The sequence below is a fragment of the Pelodiscus sinensis genome, chromosome 6 (genome assembly GCF_052426305.1).
Source record: "Pelodiscus sinensis isolate ZL-2025 chromosome 6, ASM5242630v1, whole genome shotgun sequence".
Classification (NCBI taxonomy): domain Eukaryota; kingdom Metazoa; phylum Chordata; order Testudines; family Trionychidae; genus Pelodiscus; species Pelodiscus sinensis.
Genome location: NC_143057.1, coordinates 31,531,059 through 31,554,129, shown reverse-complemented (window position 1 = coordinate 31,554,129; position 23,071 = coordinate 31,531,059). Strand labels below are relative to the sequence as shown.

General features: G+C 44.2%; 1 protein-coding gene across 5 annotated transcripts in view; it reads left to right on the top strand.

The window, feature by feature from the left end:
• SMARCA2 (SWI/SNF related BAF chromatin remodeling complex subunit ATPase 2) overlaps nucleotides 1-22,079 on the top strand; it is a 190,342-nt gene extending 168,263 nt beyond the window's left edge. For all 5 annotated transcript variants that reach the window (XM_025188130.3, XM_075931662.2, XM_075931661.2 and 2 more), the window contains 5 exons: nucleotides 636-741; nucleotides 1,783-1,884; nucleotides 17,871-18,003; nucleotides 19,642-19,784; nucleotides 21,170-22,079. In XM_025188130.3, coding sequence (XP_025043915.2) covers nucleotides 636-741; nucleotides 1,783-1,884; nucleotides 17,871-18,003; nucleotides 19,642-19,784; nucleotides 21,170-21,205 — 520 coding nt within the window. In that variant the 3' untranslated portion in view covers nucleotides 21,206-22,079. The remainder of the gene's footprint in view (nucleotides 1-635; nucleotides 742-1,782; nucleotides 1,885-17,870; nucleotides 18,004-19,641; nucleotides 19,785-21,169) is intronic.
• The last annotated feature ends 992 nt before the right edge of the window (nucleotides 22,080-23,071 follow it).

The window sequence follows — 23,071 nt, the reverse complement described above, 5'->3', positions numbered from 1 at the left end:
CCCCCCCAACAGCTATCCTCTTCCCTGGGTCATTTCCCCCAGCTCTATGATAGAATGATTTACCGTGGACTTGTTTGACAGATTTCAGCAGAAGATTGTCCTATGGAGACTAACTGTTCCTCCCTGGCTTCACTGTCTAATAACTACAGAGGCACTAATAGATAACTTGTGATGACTTACAGCTTTGCTGCTGAAGTTTCTGAGTTTCTGGAAAATAGAAGTGAGGGTGGGTGTGAGATTCTGGGAGGTTGTGTTGATTTGCATAGGTGGTGAAAGTGTGTAGTGTGGCAAAGGGCTACATGTGCTTAGAATATTTTATGTTGCATGGTGAGGTGTTTAAATCAAGTGTGCAGTCTCCCTCTTACAGCAAAACAAGTGATTAAGTGTAGAGTAAGGTTGGTGATTGATTGAGATATCACAATGGGCAGACTCTTGTAATTCTAGAGTTGCAATGACCGAGAACATAAAAAATGGATAGTTACAGATCGTGAATTTGTGGTGATTGAAGTTGGTGAAGATTCTGAGAAAAAACGAATCCTTTATTTTATTTTATGGTTTGTGATCTCTGTTTTGTACATTTTCTTTCACTATAAAGCTACGGTACTTGTCTGAATTGTTTCTGTTTTTCTTAACAGTTCAGGGCGACAACTAAGTGAAGTCTTCATTCAGCTCCCATCTAGGAAAGAATTACCAGAGTATTATGAGTTAATTAGGAAGCCAGTGGACTTCAAAAAAATAAAGGTAGGCATATTAATTGGGAGTGGACATTTCTTCATTTTTGTTTTGGAGTTTGAAATATTGGGGTTGTCCATGTAATCTCCACCAAATTGTGACCACACTGGACATTAAAAATTTGCATATGTTATGAGGCCTAGATTTTAAATATGGAATTGCCATCTAACATTAACATGGTGGCCATCATCTGAGTGCTCCCCCCCCATAGCCAAAGATTACTCTGCAGCATCCTCCTCCCTTCCCGTGGTATCAAATATCCACCTCATGCAAAATCTCTCCTTGTATCAGGGGCCAGTTGAAGTGCACATGTTCTCCACCATCTATGGCACCCCAGGACTTCTCTCCAGATTAGCAAGCACATATTGCTATGCTCAGTCTCCTATACATAGGTTTATTTGTCCAAACATAAACACACTACAAACAAAAATAGTTCCTCAGCTCACCCTTTGTGCCTGAGGTTCACAGCCTCTCCTCTCTCAGGGTTTTCTGGTAATCCTGCTTCTTGTAGTTTTGCAATCTCAGCCAGCATCCCTTCTCATTCAGCCATCTCAGTTCCTCTTCCAGAACACCTGCACTGTTCTGGGAAATCATACTTCTAAATCTGAATCAACTGTTGGGGCAGCCATGCCATATTCAGCTGCTGTGGGGTATGTGGGGAGATAGTGTATGCAATCTTTTGAACCTCTGTGGTCATGAGGATCCACTTTGTATCCATGCCTCTACCACTCCCACGAATTCCCTCCCCATTCCCATCACGCTAGTGAGCTGAAGACACCTGCTATTAATGTTTTCTCTTACACACACAGCAGGGTGGAGGCTCTGCTGCTTTTGACTTTTCAGCTGCACTCAATAGTTGCATAGCTTTAGTTTGCTTTTGGCCCTTATATGGCTGAGAACTGTGCCCTGTTTATAGAATTTTTTTTCTAAAAATATCTGTGTCACAGAGATTTTTAATATTCATATTAGCATTCAAAATTACAACACAGTGTTAACCATCTGCCTTGTATTTTGTTTCTCTTTCTCTTCTCCATTTTAAAAACACAATAGGAAAGAATCCGTAACCATAAGTATCGTAGCCTCGGTGACTTGGAGAAAGATGTCATGTTGCTGTGTCACAATGCTCAGACATTCAACTTGGAGGGATCACAGGTCTGATGGAAACTACATATGCTTTTGTTTTAAAATTAAGCACGTGTATTTTTTTATTTATTTTCCATAGTTGTTTAGTGCTTTCTCAGTGAATTTCTATTGTTGCTGGGTGATAAGAGGTCTTATACACAGATTTATAATAGCTTGTTCTGTTTGACTTGGGTTGGACACAGAGACCCAAATTCTGTTCTGCATAGAAAGAATGCACTGCACAGAACTGGAGGCAAAAGGGCACAGAGGAGCTGGTTGTACTTCTCCAATTTTCCGTTGGCCCTGGCATAGTTTAGAGTCATTACTGGGCTATTCTAATGTTCACTAAATCCCTGTGGCCCTGTGTGATGAGGTAGACGAGGCCCCGAAGTCCCCCTGCTTGGAGGCTTGTGGCCTTGCCACATCCTGCCCAGCAAACCATAGAGAAGGCCTCAAGGCAAGCTAGAGTATTGCAAAGGAAGTGACCAATCAGTGCTCAATAAACTAGTTAAAAGAAAGCTGCTGGGCCAGAGTGAGGCTATTTCTTTTTGTAGCTCAAGCGGTGCAGACTCGGCCAGAGGGCTGGGTCACAGGAGGGCTGCTATATCAGAGAGTGCCACCCCATCACATTGGTACTAGAATTGAGGATGCCAGACAAACCCCTGGAAAAAGGGGCTTATAGAGGAGTTGGTAATTCTACCGGCCCAGCAACAGCACAGTTTGTCTGAGACCCAGAAAGCACTGATTAAAGTGCAGCAAGAGGCGCAACAAGCCACCCAAAAACAGCAGGATGTGCTCCTGGAGCTGCTTCAGCTCCAGCAACACCACCAGCAGCAGTTTCAAGAGGCAGTGTTGCTGTGGGTAATTGCCCCAGTGTCCCTGAACCCATTGAACTCAGGTCTGGGAATACCATTGGCCAGATTGGGGCCACGTGATAATACAGAGACTTATTTATAGCCTTCTGAAGGGATAGCCACAACCGCTGATTGGGAACAAACCATTTGGGCTGCCCACCTGGTGCTGTTCCTGTCTGGGGAAGCTCAGGCAGCATCTTGCACTCTGGATGATGATGGGGCAGCAGATTATTGGACTGTCAAAGCTACCATACTTGACTGCCTGGATATATCCCCAGAGACTTAGTGACATATGTTCTATTCAGAACCTTTTCCTTCAGGGTCTTGGCCACACTGGCAGCCCAAAGCCTTAAAGATTGGGCCATCTGTTGGTTATGCCCTGATGTCCATACAACCGAAGGAATTATTGATTCCACGGTCCTAGACCAAATACTTCAGAGATCACCAGCACCAATTCAAAAATGGGTTTGGAGACTTAACCCTGACTCACTTTCTGAAGCAGTCCAGAGTACCAAAGATTTCCAGCTTGCTGCTGACATAGCAAATCACGCCTGCCCAACACCTGGTGAACTGAGGGCTCAGAAGTTTCAGCTTGAGCCCAGAAGGGGTTGGCCCAGACATCTGATCCAACCAGAAAAGAAGTCCCTTTGGACCTGGCACTGGGCACTATACGTAAAAGGAACCTGCTTTCCCGTCACCATCCCTGACTTGCATCCCAGAAACCCCAAGAGCAAGAGTGCCATTTCAGGACGTTAGGGGAGGCAGTAGCCGTGTGCTCCAGGATGCAGCTTGCTTTTCATCCCGTTCCCTGAATGCTAAGGGAGTGAGGGCAAAGTGTTTGCAATTCGTGCATGCCTCTCACACCTGGCTGGTGAGCTCCCTTCACCAGCCAGATGTGAGAGGCATGCACAGATTGCAAGCACTTTCTTCTCACTCCCTCAGCGACTATGGACCAGGATGAAAAGCTAGCCTCATCCCAGCTAGCCTCATGGCTGCTGCCCTTCCCCCGCTCCCCCCACCTCCACTCCCACTCCCAAAATGGCACCCTTGCCCAAGAAGGGGTCCTACACTAGATCCACTGGGGTGATTCCCCTGTGGGAAGCTGGGACATTTCTGTCATGGAATCTGACTACCTAAGCGGTTACAGTGAGATAAGTCAGTGGAGTTCTATTTCAAGGGTCAGAGTAGACCCCTCCCTCCCCCATGGGTAGTGGCAATCAAGCTTGGAGGAACTATGCTTAATGGTCTTGTAGACTCAGGATGTGGATGCATCCTACTTCAGGAAGACCAGGTGAGGTCAACTAGCCTAGACAGACTCCTCCCTGTACATATTTCTCATATACTTGTGGAAACCTGAGTCTGCCCCAGACAACAGAGGTGGAATAGGGGGTACAGGGCCAGAGAGCTTGACTCTGAGCTGATGTGATGTGGGACCTGCCCTCACCTGTAATTTGGGGGAAACGTTGGATGGACTATTCAGCTCATGTGGGAAGGCCCAGGACAATGACCCAGGGTAAGAAGGTCTGAGTCTATCCAGGAAATAAAACAGAGGGGTTGAAAGCTGTGGTGAGGAAACTCAGAAAAGAGCCAAGAGACAGGACCAGAAGGGCCCCAATGTGTGGGGCCTGCTGAGATAAGGAAATGCCAACAGGAACTGGATGAGACTAACCTCTCCAGACAAAAAATTTTTAGATAGTCCAGACAGGAGTTGGCCAGGGTGCAGGTGAAAGCTGAAGGGAAGAGGGAACGAAACTCAGCTTTGCAGGCAGCATTGGCCCAGGCCCAGAGGGAGAAGGATCAGAGGGTTCAGCAGGATACCAAAGAAACCCAGATCAAAGTTAAGGTCTGGCAAAATGCTGTGGGGGGTCTCAGGGTAAAATACTAAGTGAGCTGGTTAGTAAAGAAGCCCACAAAGATTCACCCCATCTGGAAGAAGTGAATGAGAAGGGCTGGGATAAAAAGCAGGAGTGTAGAAAGGTTTCTAAGCTCGAGAATGCGCAGCTTACTGAAGAGCTCCAGTTTATGAAATAGAAGAAAGAGTTTGTTCGAAACACTGTGTTACTGAGAGAGACAGAAACTCTGTATCTAGGACCCCAGAGAAAAGGGCCCTGGTAGATTGGTGTATGGACAGACTACAATTAATAGCCTTATGGACAGGAATCTGGGAGAGGGAAGCCTTTTCTGACACTAGGCAAAAATGGGCTACAAGGGGAGAGTGCCTTCTATGAAACTACCACCATGCTCCCATTAAGAAGGGTAAGAGTGTAGCTGGGTGGACCAGGTCCTGAAGCCCTCTGCTGAGGGCTTGTGGTCTTGCCACACCCCTGCCCAGCAAATCATAGAGAAGTCCTTAAGGCAAGCTAGAGCAGCACAAAGGAAGCAACCAGTCAGGGCCCAGAAAGCCAGTTAAAAGGAAGCTACTGGACAAGCATGAGCAGTTCCTCTTTGGAGCTCAAGAGGTGCAAACTAAGAATGTTAAGGACTAGTCGACTATCCGCTAAGCAAATGCTTATCCAATAGTCAGTCTACTAGTCGATTTCCTGCCCTCCACCCCCCGCTGCTTCTATCTATGCCCTTTAAGTGGCTCCGTGTGGCACTGCCACTTTGAAATGTCCCAGCTTTGATCCCCAGCTCAGCTGCACTGAAAGAGGCAGCGCTGCATGGAACACAGATCAGCTGGGGAATCCCCAGCTAACTCCAGGTACTGGGGAAATGCCACACGGAACCTGCACCTGAGTCCCCCAGGCTCCATGCTAGCACTTCCACTTTGAAATGCACAAGAGCCACCACTGAGGACTCTTGTACATTTTAAAGCTGGCATCCACAGGCAGCATGGAGTCAGTGGGACTTCCCACTGGCCCTGGGCTGCATGCAGAGTACTGCATTCCTCCTTTGAAAGGAGGAACGCGGAAGTGCCTATCAACTAGTAAATTAATCATTAGTTAACATCCCTAGTGCAGACTCTGCTGGAGGGCTGGGTCACAGGAGGGCCACCATAGCAGACAGTGCAGGCACACACATTCGGCCTAACGGAGCCACTTGTGTGAGGTAAGTGCCCCACACAAGGCCTCCAGCTCCCAGCCTGCATGGGATCTTGAATTGACAGCCTCACGCAGGATTAGAAGCAGCCCTCCTTTCCTTCCCCCCGCCCCTCACTGCGGCTTCTGGCCCCATACAAGGCTGCGCAGCCCAGCATGAGATTGAAAGCTGTTCCAGCCCAGCAGGATGGAAAGGGGCCCAATTAACAAATTAAATGGGATTTTACATCCCTGATTTCTGGGTACTTAGTGCCATTAGGGATATATGCCTTGTAGTCTCCTGTACATTGCAGTAAGTTTGTGCTTTGTGGATATTCCTTTACTAGTATTGTTGGTTGTTGAAGGACATCCATTTTGAAAGACTTGTTGATGAATGCCCCCTGAATTTTTAAAGTCCTACCATCGATCACTGATGTAAATTCTATAGGTCTCTTATTTCAGGCAGGTGTAGTATGCTTCACTGATTTGTAGGTCTGTGTCCTGCCATAGTTATTCAAAACATAAATGTAAATGGTAGAAAGAATACAGAAAGTCTGAGTGACTTGTGAGATGACTGAAATACTCCATTAATCCTACGTGAGATTCCCTGATAAAACAATAAGGGCCAATTTTCTAGGAGATGGGGCTTGCTACACTAGTCAGGAAGACTTTGAACAAAAAACCAAGAGGTTGGGGGAAGGGTGAAAAGAAGGAGCAAATGTTTACTCCTTTGGAAAAAAATCAACATGTTGAACAAATTTAATCCAGACCCCAAGAAACATGAAGAGAAGAAAAATGTTAATTGGCTATATATCAGCTGTTGGATTCTGGGTAAGAGACAAGGAATTGGAATTACTCATTTGCAAGCATAAATTTGTCCGTGTTAGTATTATTGACACTACAGCTTAAACCTCTTTAGTACAGCACTCCCGGGACCTGGCCCGTGCCGAATTAGAGTCCTGACACTGGGGCTCTGCAGCTACCTCCTAGCTGTGGTCCTAGCCTAGGACAGAGAGGGACATGGACAGGGCAATGTGGGAGGGGTGCATGAAGCTTGGTCCCAGTCCTAATCTGGCTACCTAAATGCTGGACAACTGATGCAGCCTGCCCCAGAGTGTGTCAGACTAGAGAGGTTCAATCTGTAGTGAGAAGAGTTGCATGACTGAAATGTTAATCATTGGCTATTTCCTACTTAGGAAGACTCAAATGAGCAAAAAAGTATACAGAAAGGCATTCTGTTAAAATAGCATTACCTGTATCCAAGTCACTGACACCTCAGAAGCAAATTATCTTGCTCACTTATGGATCAGTGTCCTAAAGAGGAAAAGAAGATATTGATATAAATAAATATAAACTAGGGGTAAAAACCAGGGTGATATCATACTAGCGATCTATTACAGACCACCTACCCAGGTAGAAGAGGTGGATGAGGCTTTTTTTAAACTAACAAAATCATCCAAAGCACAGGATTTGGTGGTGGTGGAGGACTTCAGCTATCCAGGTATATGTTAAGAAACTAATGCAGCAGGTCACAGACTATCCAATAAGTTCTTGGACTACAATGAAGACAACTTTTTATTCTTCTTCAAGAGACGTCCCTGTGGGTGCTCCACAGTAGGTGTAGGTGCATCCCAGCGCCTCAGAGCAGATTTTTTTTTTATAGAAATGCATTGGGGCCACGCATGCGTGGTGCACATGAGTCTACCCCCCTCCCCCCTCCTTGCGCATGTGCAACCACCCTCCCTTCAGTTCCTTTATACAGTCTGCGGCTTCAGATGGACTTCTGCAGTGCTTTTCATTCCTCAGCTGTTCTAAAGATAATTAGATAGATTTGTTTATTCCAAGTTCTTCTCCCTCATAGTTGTTAGTGTAAAGAAAAAAACCAAACCAACAAACAAACAAAAATGCCATTCACCTCAGCAGGCTCCCTTGGCCGCTTGCTAATATCACCACGAGATTGGGTCGCCCGCTTCAAATGCTGTGCAGACTGCAATGACCCTATGCTGGCCTCAGACGGCCATAACAGTGTCCACACTGCAAATTAAAAGCGCGCACACGGAGAAACAGACCTCTACTTGAAAGTGATACTAACAGAGAAGGGTAAGCGCCCTTCCTCAGATCCTGGCTCCAGGCAGACCGCCTAAATCCCCAAATAAATGGGCCACCTCACTTCCACAAAATCCGCACTCACCAAGATGGCACTCAGTTGAGAGTCAGTTGGCTAATCCTGACAGTCCGCACCTCAGTACCTATGACAGACCTTGTACCTTAGGTGCGCCCATCCATAATCGACAGGCCACACGGTGCCTGCCTCATAAAGCTCAGCATCGAGCACAGCACCGACTAGGACCGTGCCGAGTACAGCAGCGCTCCAAGAGCTCGCCATGACACTGCAGCAGCTGACAGGGCAGCCGCACAGCACCCTTCCCCCTCTCGCTACCCATAACGCCTCACTGCATGCTATACTCCTCTGGCACCACAGGTACTATCATCTTCTATAGCAGTGGTGCACAACCTGTGGGTTGCGATCCTCTTGGGGGTCATGGCTGTCTTCCTTGGGGATTGTAGCACTTTGATCTGGCTGGCTGGGGGCTGGGCCCAGCCATTGGCGGCCGCGCGGCGATTTGATCCGGCCATTGGAGTGAATGAATGAATAAAGTGAATGAATAAAGGTTGTGCACCACTGTTCTATAGCAACAGCACTTTGGCGCCTCACACTCCTACCATTAGCTACAGGGAGCACAGAGACCTGGTGATCTCTTTACCCTAAATTCTCCATTTTTGAGTAATGACAGACAACCTCATTCACCACTATCCGGTTACAAAGCGTCACCTTCCACTCTATCAACTGATGGAGTTGATGACTTAGCGGTTTTCTCACCGCATCTGTCTCCACGTACAGAGACCTCAGGACTGTCATTTAATTCTGACCAGCCCGACTTCACCAGAGCAGCCGTGGCTCTCTGGGCACCGCATTCATGGATGCCACCACCAATGCCCTCCCCACTCCATGGCATTTTTGGAACCCATGGCCTCAACATAAGAAGAGAATACACAAAATGAAGCATAAAACAAATGCGCTCTCTCCACTGATCCAGTCCCTTCAAACGGGGAGGGCGTGAAATGAAATTGATGATCATCATTCCCCGAATTCGGCATTACTTGACACAAACTCACCGTCTGGTACGGATGAGGCCATCATGCTACCATCCTCGACAACCACCAAGGAGTTCTCTTCTTTTCAGAACCTCTTTAAGAGAGTTGCAACCCATTTGAACATTCCCATGAAGGGAAGTGTAGGATGCGCAACACAAACTCTCAAATATCCTCCAGGGAACACCTTCTGCAAAATTTGCCTTGCCAATTAACTCGGCCATACTCGACGAACCTGCCAAAACTTTGTGGCAAACATCTGCCTCAATTCCACCTACCTGCAAAAAGGCAGACTGCAAGTATTATGTCCCACCAGAGGGCTCAGAATTTCTATTCACTCACCCACCACCAAACTCATTTGTAGTGGACACGGCTCAGCAGAGGAATAAGCAACAAAACGGTTCCATGCTGTGCGACAAGGACAATAAGAGACTTGACTCACTTGGGAAGAAGATGTACACATCATCTGCGCTACAAATGAGAGTCGCTAACTACGCCACACTTCTCAGCAAATACCATTTCAATAATTATGCAAAGTTCACCATCTTTATTGATGATATAACAGACAATAAGAAGATGCAATTCAGAGTGATTGTCTCAGAGGACCAGGCAATATCATGCACAGCCACGGCAGTTGTCATGCAACAAGCCTCGTGGTTCGGTTCCCTCAAGAAATCCAACCATCCATCGAAGATCTGCCATTTGAAGGAGAGAAGCTCTTCTCATCAAAAACAAATGCAGTTCTCCACTCAGTGAAAGACTTCAGGGGACATTATGCTCTCTGGGGATCCAAACACCTGTAACAAGGAGAAGACAGTACAGATATCAACCATACTGCCAAGATTCCTGCAACCTACATACCACTACCAAAGGCAAGACCACCCACCATATCGGCAACGTGGCTGTAGTAGACAACAGCGTCGACGGCCCCAAACTAATACCTCCAACCGCCCATCCCAACCAAATAAACAAATTTGAGCCATTTGTCAAGAGACCGAAAACCATACGACCTCCTCCAGAGCTCTCAAATACTACCAAACCTTTCACTTATCGCCTGCTGCCATTTCTTGACAAATGGCACACCATCACATCTGACAAGTAGGTGATATAGATAGTATCCTTTGGATACACCATCCCTTTCCTCTGTCTTCCCCCACCCCACTCACCCACCCCATCCCTCTTCAGAGAACATTCTGCAGCAGGAGGTTTATCATCCGCTACAACTAGGAGCCATAGGGAGAGGCACAATCACAGGCTCTTTGGAAGGAAGCCATAACACTTTGGAACTGGTGCCTCACTCGCGACATCTCCATAAGCACATGCCACCTTCCCGGTGTCCTAAACACAACAGCGGATGTCCTTAGCAAAACCCTACCCCAAGACCACGAGTGGGAAATCGACAGCTCATTTCTGAGGGACATATTCACGTGATGGGAACAACCTCACATAGACTTATATGTCACCAAAGAAAAAGAAATGCCCACTGTACTGCTCCAGAGCGGGCATGGGGAACCTCTCCCTCAGAGATGCTCTCATCCTCAAATGGGACGTTCCCTTGCTCTACACATCCTCCCCCCCCTTCCCCTCCTCAACAGAGTACTCATAAAAATACAGTGAGACAAAGCAAGAGTGATCCTAATAATACCTTGTTGGCCTCGACACCATGGTTTCCCCTCCTAAACAGAATAGCCCAACACCACCCAATCGCCCTTTCGCACAGCTCGACCATCCTATCCCAACCAGGAACCGATACTCTTCACCCTCAATTTCCTACTCTTCACCTCAAAGCATGATACCTCAATGGTTCACAGGCATAGAACTCCAATGTTCACGACAGGTACAAAATGTCATCTTACACAGCAGGGCCCCTACAACAAGAAGGACATATATTAACTAGCGGACTCGTTTTACACATTCAGTGGCCTCCCGCAATACATCACCACAGAATGTCCCGCTCCCTACAATCCTAGATTACCTACTGCATCTCAAGATATCGCAACTTTCCCTGAGCCCAGAGTTCATCTGGCAGCCTTTCACACGCCAGTTGATAACACCACAGTGTTTGCACATCCTATTACTAAGCGCTTCCTAAAAGGCCTGCAGGCCCTATCCTGACATTAACGCTTCACAAGAACCATAGGATCAACACTTGGTATTGATGATGCTCCATTTGAACCCATGGCCACATGCTCTCTACTCTACCTGACCCTAAAGACAACATTCCTAGTTGCAATAATGTTGTCACATAGGGTAGGTGAGATGGCCACCCTAATGGCTGACCCACGGTTTACCAACTTTTTTAAGGATAAAGTCTCGCTGCAACTGTACCCCAAGTTCTTACCAAACTCCATCTTTCACCTAAACCAGACTATACACTTACCTGTATTCTTTCCAAAGCCTCATGCCAATGCCTTTGAAGCACAGATGCATACTCGTGATGTCAGAAGGGCACTGTCCTTCTATATCCACAGAACAAACCCTTTCAGATCATCTCCACAACTCTTCATTTCCATTGCTAATCGCAACAAGGGAAGTCACATATCATCCCAAAGATTATCTCCTTGCATTTCCAACTGCATCGCCCTATGCTATTCGCTCAACCATTTACCACCACTTACCTCCGTCCGGGCACACTCGACTAGAACAGTCGCCACCTCGGTCGCTTACCTTAGGAAGGTTCCCATTGATGACATATGCGCTGCTGCTACATGGGCATCAGAACACACCTTGGCGAAGCACTATGCACTTTCCTCCGGACCTCTCCACTACACTAGAGTAGCGAAAGCCATACTGCAAACAACTTACCTACCTGATCCGAAGTCCCTACCTCCTTAACACAAATTGTTTTTCAGTCACCTACTGTGGAGCACCTCCAGAGACGTGTCTGTCTCTCTCGAAGAGGAGGTTACTCGACTTCCTGTAACTGACGTTCTTCGACATGAGCATCCTTGGGGGTGCTCCACCACCCTCCCTTCTACTTCAAGGAAGGGGTGGGGGGGAGGGAAGAGAAGCTGTTCTCCTATGTCGGGTTCTGGATAGAGAAGGAACTGAAGGGAGGGTGGCTGCACATGCTTGGCCCCAAAGCAAAAATCTGCTCTGAGGTGCTGGGACTTACCTATTCCTACTGTGGAGCACACCTAGGGACACTCATCTCAAAGAACGTCAGTTACAGGAAGATGAGTAACCTTCTCTTTCAGAAGGTTGAAAAAGCTACTGGGGGGAAGCTGTTCTAGATTTGATTTTAATAAATAGGGAGGAACTGGTTGAGAATTTGAAAGTGGAAGGCAGCTTGGTTGAAAGTGATCATGAAATCATAGTGTTCATGATTCTAAGGAACAGTAGAAGGGAGAACAGAAAAATAGAGACAATGGGTTTCAGGAAGGCAGATTTTGGCAAGCTCAGAGCTGGTAGGTAAGGTCCCATACGAAGCAAGACTAAGAGGAAAATCAACTGAAGAGAGTTGGCAGTTTTTCAAAGGGACATTATTAAGGGCCCAAAAGCAAGCTATTCCGCTGTGTAGAAAAGATAGAAAGTATGGCAAAAGACCACTTTGTCTTAACTAGGAGATCTTGCATGATCTCAAAATCGAAAAGGAGTCATATTAAAAAGTGGAAACTAGGTCAAATTACAAAGGATGAATATAAGCAAACAACACAGGTCTGCAGGGGCAAGATTAGAAAGGCAAAGGCACAAAACGAGCTCAAACTAGCTACAGACATTAAGGGAAACAAGAAGACTTTCTATAAATATTAGAAGCAAGAGGAAGACCCAGGACAGGGTAGGCACATTGCTCAGTGAGGAGGGAGAAACAGTAACAGGGAACTTGGAAATGGCAGAGGTGCTTAATGACTTATTTGTTTTGGTCTTCACCAAGAAGTCTGATGATGAAGGAATGCCTAACATAGTGAATGCTAGTGGGAATGAGATAGGTTTAGAAGATGAAATAAAAAAGAACAAGTTAAAAATCATTTAGAAAATTTAGATGCCTGCAAGTCATCAGGGCCTGATGAAATGCATCCTAGAATACTCAAGGAGCTGATAGCTAAAGGCTCAGATACCTTCTCTATCATCTTTGAAAAATCATGGAAGACAGGAGAGATTCCAAAAGACTGGGAAAGGACAAATATAGTGCCCATCTATGAAAAGGGAAATAAGAGCTACCAGGAAGATACAGACCAGTCAGTTTAACTTCTGCAGCAGGGAATATATTGGAGCAAGTAATTAAATAATTCATCTGCAAATACCTGGAAAATAATAAGGTGATAAGTAACAGCCAGCATGGATTTGTAAAGAACAAATCATGTCAAACCAATCTGATAGCTTTCTTTGATAGGATAACGATAAGGGAGAAGCAGTGGCTGTGGTATACTTAGACTTTAGTAAGGCATTTGATACCGTCTTGCATGATATTCTTATCAATAAACTAGGCAAATACAACTTAAATGGGGCTACTGTAAGGTGGGTGCATAACTGGCTGGATAACCGTTCTCAGAGTAGTTATTAACAGTTCACAAACCTGCTGGAAGGGCATAACAAGTGGGGTTTCGCAGGGGTCTGTTTTGGGACCGATTCTGTTCAATATCTTCATCAACGATTTAGATATTGGCATAGAGAGTATGCTTATTAAGTTTGCAGATGATACCAAGCTGGGAGGGGTGGCAACTGCTTTGGAGGTTAAGGGTCATAATTAAAATGATCTGGACTAACTGCAGAAATGGTCTGAGGTAACTAGGATGAAGTTTAATAAGGACGAATGCAAAGTACTTCACTTAGGGAAGGAACAACCAGTTTCACACATACAGAATGGGAAGCGACTGTCTAGGAAGGAGTACTGCAGAAAGGGATCTAGCAGTCATAGTGGACCACAAGCTAAATATGAGTCGACAGTGTGATGCTGTTGCAAAAAAAGCAAATATGATTCTGGGATGTAGTAACAGGAGTGTTGTGAGCAAGACACGAGAAGTAATTCTTCCACTCTGCTCTGCTCTGATTAGGCCTCAGTTGGAGTATTGTGTCCAGTTCTGGGCACCGCATTTCAAGAAAGATGTGGAGAAATTGGAGAAGGTCCAGAGAAGAGCAACAAGAATGATTAAAGGTCTAGAGAACATGACCTATGAAGCAAGACTGAAAGAATTGGGCTTGTTTAGTTTGGAAAGGAGAAGACTGAGAGGGGACATGATAGCGGTTTTCAGGTATCTAAAAGGGTGTCACAAGGAGGAGAGAGAAAAATTGTTCTTCTTGTCCTCTGAGGGATAGCACAAGAAGCAATGGGCTTCAACTGCAGCAAGGGAGGTTTAGATTGGACATTTGGATAAACTTCCTAATTGTCTGGGTGGTTAAACACTGGAATAAGTTGCCTAGGGAGGTTGTGGAATCTCCATCTCTGGAGATATTTAAGAGCAGGTTAGATAGACCTCTATCAGGGATGGTCTAGATGGTACTGGGCCCTGCCATGAGGGCAGGGGACTAAACTCGATGACCTCTCGAGGTCCCTTCCAGTTCTAATGTTCTATGATACTATGATTAAGTAATGCAAAAAGAAATAAGGTGTGCAATTAATATTTCTGTTCTGTATTTAGGCAAATAGTAGGATGTACTCATGTCATGATGATAATTAAATTCTTCCCATTTCAACAATAACTCAGGAGGATGTTAAAATGCAGCCACTAAAGTTAGATACTTTTAAATCATTGAGTCCATATAACTGGCATGTAAGAGTTTTAAAAGAGCTGGCCAGGTAGCTCCCTAGATTCTTAATGGTGACTTTCAATAAGTCTTGGAAAATTGGTGAAATAAAATTGTCACTATTTTAAAAAGTGGAATGACTTGTATAACTAAAGGCCAGTTAGCATGACATTAATCTTGGGCACAATAATGGAAGTGCTGTTACAGGACTCAAATAATACAAGAATTAAAGTCCTACAATATAATACATGCAAATCAATATTGTTTTATAAAAGATCTTGTCAAACTAACTGGATATGTGTTTTTATGAGATTCCAAATTTGGCTGATAAGATCAATAATATTGATGAAATATTAATAGAAGTTTATTCTAGAAGTTTGACATGGTACTGTCTAACATGGCACACTTTAAATGGATTAACAACTGGCTAACTGACAGGTCTCAAAATGTAAATGTAAATGGGTGATCATTACTGAGCAGATAGAGGGTGATTTGATCAGACTTTAACCACATACAGAAGTAATCGAGATTTGATAATTGAAGCCTCTTTAATCTCGGAGACACAGGTGTTAACAATAAAATGGCTGGCTATTAAAGCTAGACCTATTCAAATTCTAATTAGATCACTCATTTTTAATAATGGCAATTCTTGGAACAATTTACCAAGGCTTGAAGTGGATTATACATCACTGGAATGTTTACATTAGATCTGTGGTGTCCTACACCCTAGCCGTCCTAATGGTTCTCTCTGCCTCTCTCCCTCTGGAATGTACAGGAGCTACCCCTGGATCTTTTATATTTCAAGGGAGAGAGGCAGCAGGAACCTGCACAAGCGGGGAGCAAAGCAGTCCCTGCTGGCAGAGGTTGCCCTCTGTGCCTCTTCCTTTGAAATGTACAAGAGGCACAGGTGGCTCTTGTATATTCCAAAGGGAAAAGAGCAGCAGTGGGACCAGTGTGAGCGGGACTGTTTCAATTCCTGCTTGCGCCATTTCCCCCCTGCCTTCACTCCCCCCATGGAGACTTTTAAGACAACTCCTCTCCCCCAGCACTGGCTCATGCTCCACCCCTTGTTGCCTCTCTCTGCATTTACTTATTGGGTAGTTGACTAGTCGACTAGTCACTTACATCCCTAGATTATGATCCAGGTTGTCCTTACTACTTGTCCTCAGAACCATTTGAAGCATCAAAGCAGATATCTGTAGGTTTGGTGATGTTTTGTGCAGTGATGCAGTTCATAAACAGTAGGCGTTGTGATGGCTGCCAAAGTCTGTTCTTTGTCTTGCTCACAAATTACCTATGTCCTATAGAGAGGGACTTATTTAATAATGCAATTAACTAGAAACAAACAATGCTAAGGCTCTTAATCATTATGATTAGTAAACCCAGTACACCCCATGATACGTGTTTGTATACATAATCTTGTATTAACTTTAGTTGGGATAAATGTGTTTGCAATTCTAAAGTACCTATGAGCTATCTGAATAATCCAAGTAATATAGAAATATACATTCAGTTGTTTAATACATCACTCCTAAGGTCTGTAGAACAGCATGTATGAGTTCATTTGCAAAGATGATTATGAAGTGTTTCTTTTGCAAACTATTTAGTTTAATAATCCTCACATTCATAGATGCTCTTTGGACAAGGTTAAGATGAAAGTTGTTGGATCAAAGATGTTTAGCAGCTTTAGAAATGTTAATAGAGAAGAATTTTATGTAATAGCACTTTTTTTTTAAGTCTTTGTATCAAACAGGGAGGAGAAAACAGCTTGCCACAGGTTCTTTCCGTTAGCCATCTTGGAGGTCTTAGTATCCAGGTGGTACTATTTGTCACTATTTAAGTATATTTTATACTGTAATCCAAATAATAGTTAGGGAACTTGTCTCAGAAGACTCATTCTGAATGCTTTACAAGATGGTTATAATGTAATGGAAATGTACAATACAGGCAGTCCCCGGGTTACGTACAAGATAGGGACTGTAGGTTTGTTCTTAAGTTGAATCTGTATGTAAGTCGGAACTGGCGTCCAGATTCAGCCGCTGCTGAAACTGACCGCCAGTTCTGACTTACATACAGATTCAACTTAAGAACCCGAAGTCAGCTTCTGCTGAAACTGATCAGCAGCTGATTCCAGGAAGCCCGGAGCAGAGCAACTGTGCCTTGGGCTTCCTGTAATCAGCGCTGGTCAGTTTCAGCAACGGCTGACTTGGGGACGTCTGGGGCAGAGCAGCTGGGGTGCTGCTGGGTTGCTCCAGTAGCACCGCTCCTCGGCGCTACTGGACCAACCCAGCAGCACCCCAGCTGCTCTGCCCCAGGAGTCCTGATTCAGCCGCTGCTGGTCAGTTTCAGCAGCGGCTAAATCAGGACGCCTGGGGCAGAGCAGCTGGGGTGCTGCCGGGTTGGTCCAGTAGTGCCCAGAGCAGCGCTGCGGGACCAACCGGCAGCGCCCCAGCTGCTCTGCCCCAGGGTCCACAACAAAAGCCTGGTCTGCTGGGGGGGGGCACACTAGCTGCGCCCCCCCCCCCAGCAGACCAGGGACACAGGGAGCAAAGCGGCAGCGGGGGGTGCCTCGCCTCTGAAGCTTTGCTCTGGCGTGGGACCGCTTTGCTCCCGGTGCCCCTGGTTTGCTGGAGACAGTCCCAGCAGACCAGGGGCACCGGGAGCAAACCCGTAGCCGCGGCGGGTTCCCGCGCTTCTGAGGCTTTGCTCTGGCAAATTACCAGGGGACCCGCCGCTGCTGCGGGTTTGCTCGCGGTGCCCCTGGTCTGCTGGGGACCGTCTCCAGCAGACCAGGGCCACCGCAAGTAAACCCGCCGGGGCTGCGGCTTTGCTCCCGATGCCCCTGGTCTGCTGGAGACGGTCCCCAGCAGACCAGGGGCACCAGGAGCAGCTTTTCTCGCCCCGGAGGTCCAGGTGGCTGACCGTTGCCTGTGAGCTTCAGGGCGAGAGAGCCCCGTTCGTAAGTGCGGATCCGACGTAAGTCGGGGACTGCCTGTAGTTAGAATACTAATGGCTATACGCAATAAAAAGAAAAACGTTCGAGGATGGACTTTTTTCCCTCTGATTGGAAGTTTTAAATGGAATACATTGAGAGACTTACGTTTTGTGATACTGTCAGCGGGTTTCTTCATTTAGATCGTGAAAAATTCAACATCAGCATTTCTTATAAAATTCATACAACAAGCTTTATTACTTGTAGTGGTGGGGGGCACCCGCTCTGTGGGTTGGCATGGAAAATGTTCCATGCTGTGAATTTTTGATGGAGGTTGGATTTCCATTCTGACATAAGCTTGCTTTCCTGTTACAGATCTATGAGGATTCTATTGTTCTCCAGTCAGTGTTCAAGAGTGCCCGACAGAAGATTGCCAAAGAGGAAGAGAGCGAGGACGAAAGCAATGATGATGAGGAAGATGATGAGGAAGATGAGTCAGAGTCAGAATGTAAGTCCCCAGTTCAAATCTGAGAGAGGGAAGCAGGTTTCACATGGTACTCAGTCTCTTCAGTGTGTATATGGAAACTGGTTACCAGCTTTCATTCTTCCACTAGCCATTTTAATACAAGCAGTGTGTTCAAATTTGCTATAATGGTTCTCTCTTTGTTGGTCGGCTGCTCTGTTCTGGCAACGTCTCTCAGAACTGTAACAAAGACTTCAAGCATCTCTAATCATAAAACTCCCAAATCCACAAAAATTATAGAAATGTTTCTTTTTCCTACCTGTTCATATGGGACTTACCCAAACAGTGAACCAGCTTGCCTCTGACTGACCACCTTTTAGTATTTCTTTTGTGCTCTTCTTTGTTTGTTTATGTTGGTTTTAAACATATGCTCCTTGACAGACCTTCTGTTGGAAAATCCAAAGCAGAGCTGAAACTGAGCCAAAATACTTTTGGAAGACTTCCAAAATTAATAGTTAACTGCCAGCTTCTGGTGGGGACCATTATAATGGTATATCCTGTGACTCCTGCCTGCATACAAACCACTTTTTCCTCACATGTTCTAATCACAGCCCTGCTCACCATATAGGACCCTGATAATTTAAAACATGTTGCCTTAGCAACATCCAGTTACTTTACAGTACACAAGAGGAGATCATTCAGCTGTTAGGAAATGAGCTGATCTTTTGGAATCAGACCCTACTGCGCTATTCAGAAAGCCACCTATCTGAAGATGATCAATTACCCCAGCTGGTATTTATGTAATTTAAAGCAGTACTACCTGACTCTGACGAAAAGCATATATTTGCTATTCACAAGCAAGAAAAATAATTTTAAAAATAAAATGCATTCTGTTGCATAGCAGTTCTCAGAGTAATCCCAAACCCAAATGCAGCCTGCAGCCATCTTTTCCCCCCCGCGCCCAAAAAAACCCCCACACTTTAATTGCAAACCGAGGATGAAGCTAATAAACTCAAAGAAACGGGTTTTTTATCAAGCTATCCTGGAAAATACAAATATAAACAATATCTCCACATCAGATATTCCAAAGGCATGATAAAGAACGCAGTGGGGAGGGATGTTTTTAGGCTGTTACAGGAGGAGAATGTTCATGAAAAGAGACATGGTGTTACAAAGCTGTGTTGGGGGCCCAGATAGCTAATTTCTATATTGAATGAGAAAAAGGAAAGAGAAGAAAATATAGTAGAACCTCATAGTTATCAGCTCCACTGGAATGGAAGTTCATAATTCTGAGATGTTCAAGACTCTGAACCACATGTTAAGGTTATTCTTTCAAAAGTTTACAACTGAACATTGACTTACTACAGCTTTGAAACTTTAGTATGCAGAAGAAAAATTCTGCTTTTAACCATCTTAGTTTGATTGAAACAAGCACAGAAATAGTTTCCTCTGTCAAATCTTTTTTTAAATGTTTCCTTTAAGAATTTACATTTAATATTATGCTTAGTATACTGTATTTCTTTGGGGGGTTTTGTGTGTGTGTGTGTGTGTGTGTGTGTGTGTGTGTGTGTTTGTTGCCTGCTTGACTATGTCCAGTTCCACATGAACTTCATAACTCTGGTGTTTGTAATGCTGAGGTTCTACTCTAAAGGCATCTGTTACATTCATGTTGATTTTTTGCAGCAAAATCTGTGAAAGTGAAAATAAAGCTGAATAAAAAGGATGAGAAAAATCGGGACAAAGGGAAAGGCAAGAAGCGACAAAGCCGGGTAAAAGCCAAGCCTGTTGTGAGCGATGATGACAGCGATGAAGATCAAGATGAAAATGTAAGTTTTAGTCACTGAGTCAGGGTCCGTCTACTTTGCAACACATCCCGAAATAGCTATCCCACATCTTCACAGCAAGCCTGTTATTTCGGGCTCACTATTCCAACGTCTCTGTAAACCTCATTCTATGACGATTAAGGGAGGTTTCAGAATAGCGCTTTATTTCAAAATTTGGCACTGTGTAGACAATGCCAAGTGACGAAATAAGTTATTTCGAAATAAGATACACAATTTTCATAGCTCAAATTACATATCTTATTTTGAGTTACAGTGCAATGTAGATGCTCCCTTTATTTGAAAATAGTTGCAGCTGTTGCCCTTCTCCCTCATTTTGCAAGTAATCACAACTTTCAATTCTTTGTGTATGGAAATATTAAGCAAACTTTTATATCAGAATTCGCTTGTGAGAGGGAGAATGAGTCACATGAATTCTAAAAAGACAAGAAATCCATAAAGTATTTGGGGTGCATCTACACAATGGCATTATTTCGGAATAACGGCTGTCTTATTCTGACTTCTGTAAACCTCATTCCATGAGGAATAACGTCTCTTCCAAAATAGCTATTTTGGAATAGCAGTAGTGTGGACGCTCCACTGCTGCTATTTCAAAATAGCTCCTCCCCAGGGCCATTCAGAGTAATTACTCTCCAGTGCCTCCTGGGCTCTAAATTGAGGTAGCATGTCCACATTAAGGAAGCCTGCCTTGGACTAATTTTGAGGCTTCCCCATAGTGTAGGCATGTTATTTCGAAATAAGCTATTTCAAAGTATTTCTTCTGGAATAGTTTATTTTGAAGTAAGCATGCAGTGTAGACATACCCTTAGACTCATATACAAAACCTCTAAAGAGGAGAAAAGAACTTTGCTGTGAATCTTGCAAAGTAGACCTTTACAACTTTTCTTTTAACTAGTCTTTGGAAATAAGAGTTAGTGCTAAATAATAAAGGCACAGGAGCTACTAACACAGGCAGTTTTTGAGCTCATTTTTCAGCTGTTCAGGCTTTCCTTTGCACTTCTAAAATGGAACAAACAAGATTTGTTCATTTTCACCTCAGCACCATTCCACCCCAAAAATGCTAAGAATTGTGAATTTACCGTAGATGTTTCCCTTCGTGCCAGCATACTAGAGCAAAATTTGCTGAACTTCTAGATTGCGGGGCAAACAGGAGGAAATAATGTTTCCAGACACTGCTTTCTCCAATACTTCCCTTCTCTGAAGAGATTTAGCCAATGAGCATGATATGTCAGGGAGCAGAAATATCAACACTGGTGCTAAGACAATCCTGATTTGTCAATTTAAGTATTATTTTTCTTCTTCCTATTGTGTTGCGTTCCAAAAAATCGCTGGCAAAGAATCTGACCTTCTTTTTTCTCTTTCTGTTCTAGGACCAGTCAGAAGCAAGTGGAAGTGATGATGAGTGATCCATAGGGTTTAATCTCTTCCCCCTTCCCGTCTGTCATTTTATACCCAGTGAATTCATTTTATCAGATAGACATTGGGTTGTTTCTGTAGTCTCATCTTCTATAGACTAGTTTTAGGATAGTGCCAGACAAACATATGATATCATGGTGTAAAAAAGGGGAAAAAATGTAACATATTGTGACCAAATGGGCCTCATAAGATTAAAAAAAAAACAAAAACAAAAAAACAAAAACAACAAGCTTTTGATGGAAAAATGTGGGTTGATAGTATATTTCTATGGGTTGGGTTTAGCTTGGTAATGGTTTGATTGTGCCTGGTTTTATCATTTGATGAGATGCTTTTGAATGGCATCAGAAAGACAAAAAATATGTCTTTTGTAGCATTGATAACCAGGAGAAGCCATGAAAAGCTGCTGGTTATTTTATTTTTCATCAGGCAATTTTCAAAGTTTTTATTTGTTCTGTGTGGTTTTTTTTTTTTTTTTTTACACTGTGGTACATATATGCAACTTTGTTTAAAAGCTTATAAATGTACAGTAGTTAGCCTCTTCCCCACCTTGTCCATATACATTTTTCCACTTTATGCTCTATCTCCAGAAAAAATATTTCAAATTCTATAAAATGTATGTCTACTGTAAACTTTGCTTTTCTCTCTTTCTTGATTTTTAAAAAAGTTGGATTGAAAAATGCTATTGAATATTGCAGTCTATATAGTGTAATGGATGGCTTCTTTCATCAATCTGATCTTCTATGTTACCAATGTGGATTATCACCTTTTTCCCTAAAGTGTACTTAATCTTTGCTTTCTTTGCACAATGTCTTTGGTTGCAAGTCATAAGCCTGAGGCAAATAAAATTCCAGTAATTTTGAAGAATGTGGTGATGGTGCTTTCATAATAAAGAAGTAATTTAGCTGTGTAAGTAGGTGCCTCTTGTTATGCATGTAGGAGACCGTGAAAAATACCTCTTTACTATGGTTGTCCCTGGTATTTAGACCTAAGCTATTCTATTCTAAACAGGTAATAATAAGAGCACTTCCTTGCTTTAGCCAGAAATATCCATATAAAGAATTACAAGACAAGAGCTACTTAAAAACCATAACTTACAGCATCTATGCAACTCAAAATGTTAACTGGAACTTGAGTGATAAAGTTTGTAGTCTACTGCTGTCAGCCGACGGTCAGGGCAGTGAGTCCCTTATGACCGGCTGAAGTTCTTTTAAATTGTGCTTGGTTTTGTTACAGCAACTGAAGGAGTCAGGTTAAAGCTTAAACAGTTACTATTTTATTGTTACAGGGTAAACTTAGTTGTTAAATGCTACTGCTGTGTTACAGATAACACAGCCACTACAAAGGACAGGACAGAAATTATACTAATAAGTTACTTACAGGTACCATGAAACCCTTTTGGTTCTCTGAGCTCTTATTAAATGCATGCAAAATACACATAGCAGGTATATATTTTTACCCCTGCGTTCCAGACTTGGCATGGCCAGCGTTTTTCTCTCAATCCCTCGGGAAGAAGTAGGGCGAGGTTGGGCGTCCCACAGTCCTCGGGAGACAATCAATACCTGCCAGCAGGTATAGATGATTGGAGCTCAGATGGGGTGGGCTGCTGAACCTCTTTTATACCCCTTGGGTCATGTAGGCTTCTTCCTGGTCTCAAGTGGCCAATTAGGAAAAATGGCTTTGAACACCAAGTTTCCCATGAAGGGTGCAAAGCATAATTTACACCTGGGAAAATGCAGACAATGGGCACCTCTGGTATGTGATGGGCGAAGATTCCTCTCCTGGGACAGTGCAGGCGTGTCAATTACTGGTACTAGCCATCAGGGCGACGGGAGGCCCCGGGTCATCAGCTAGCCCGT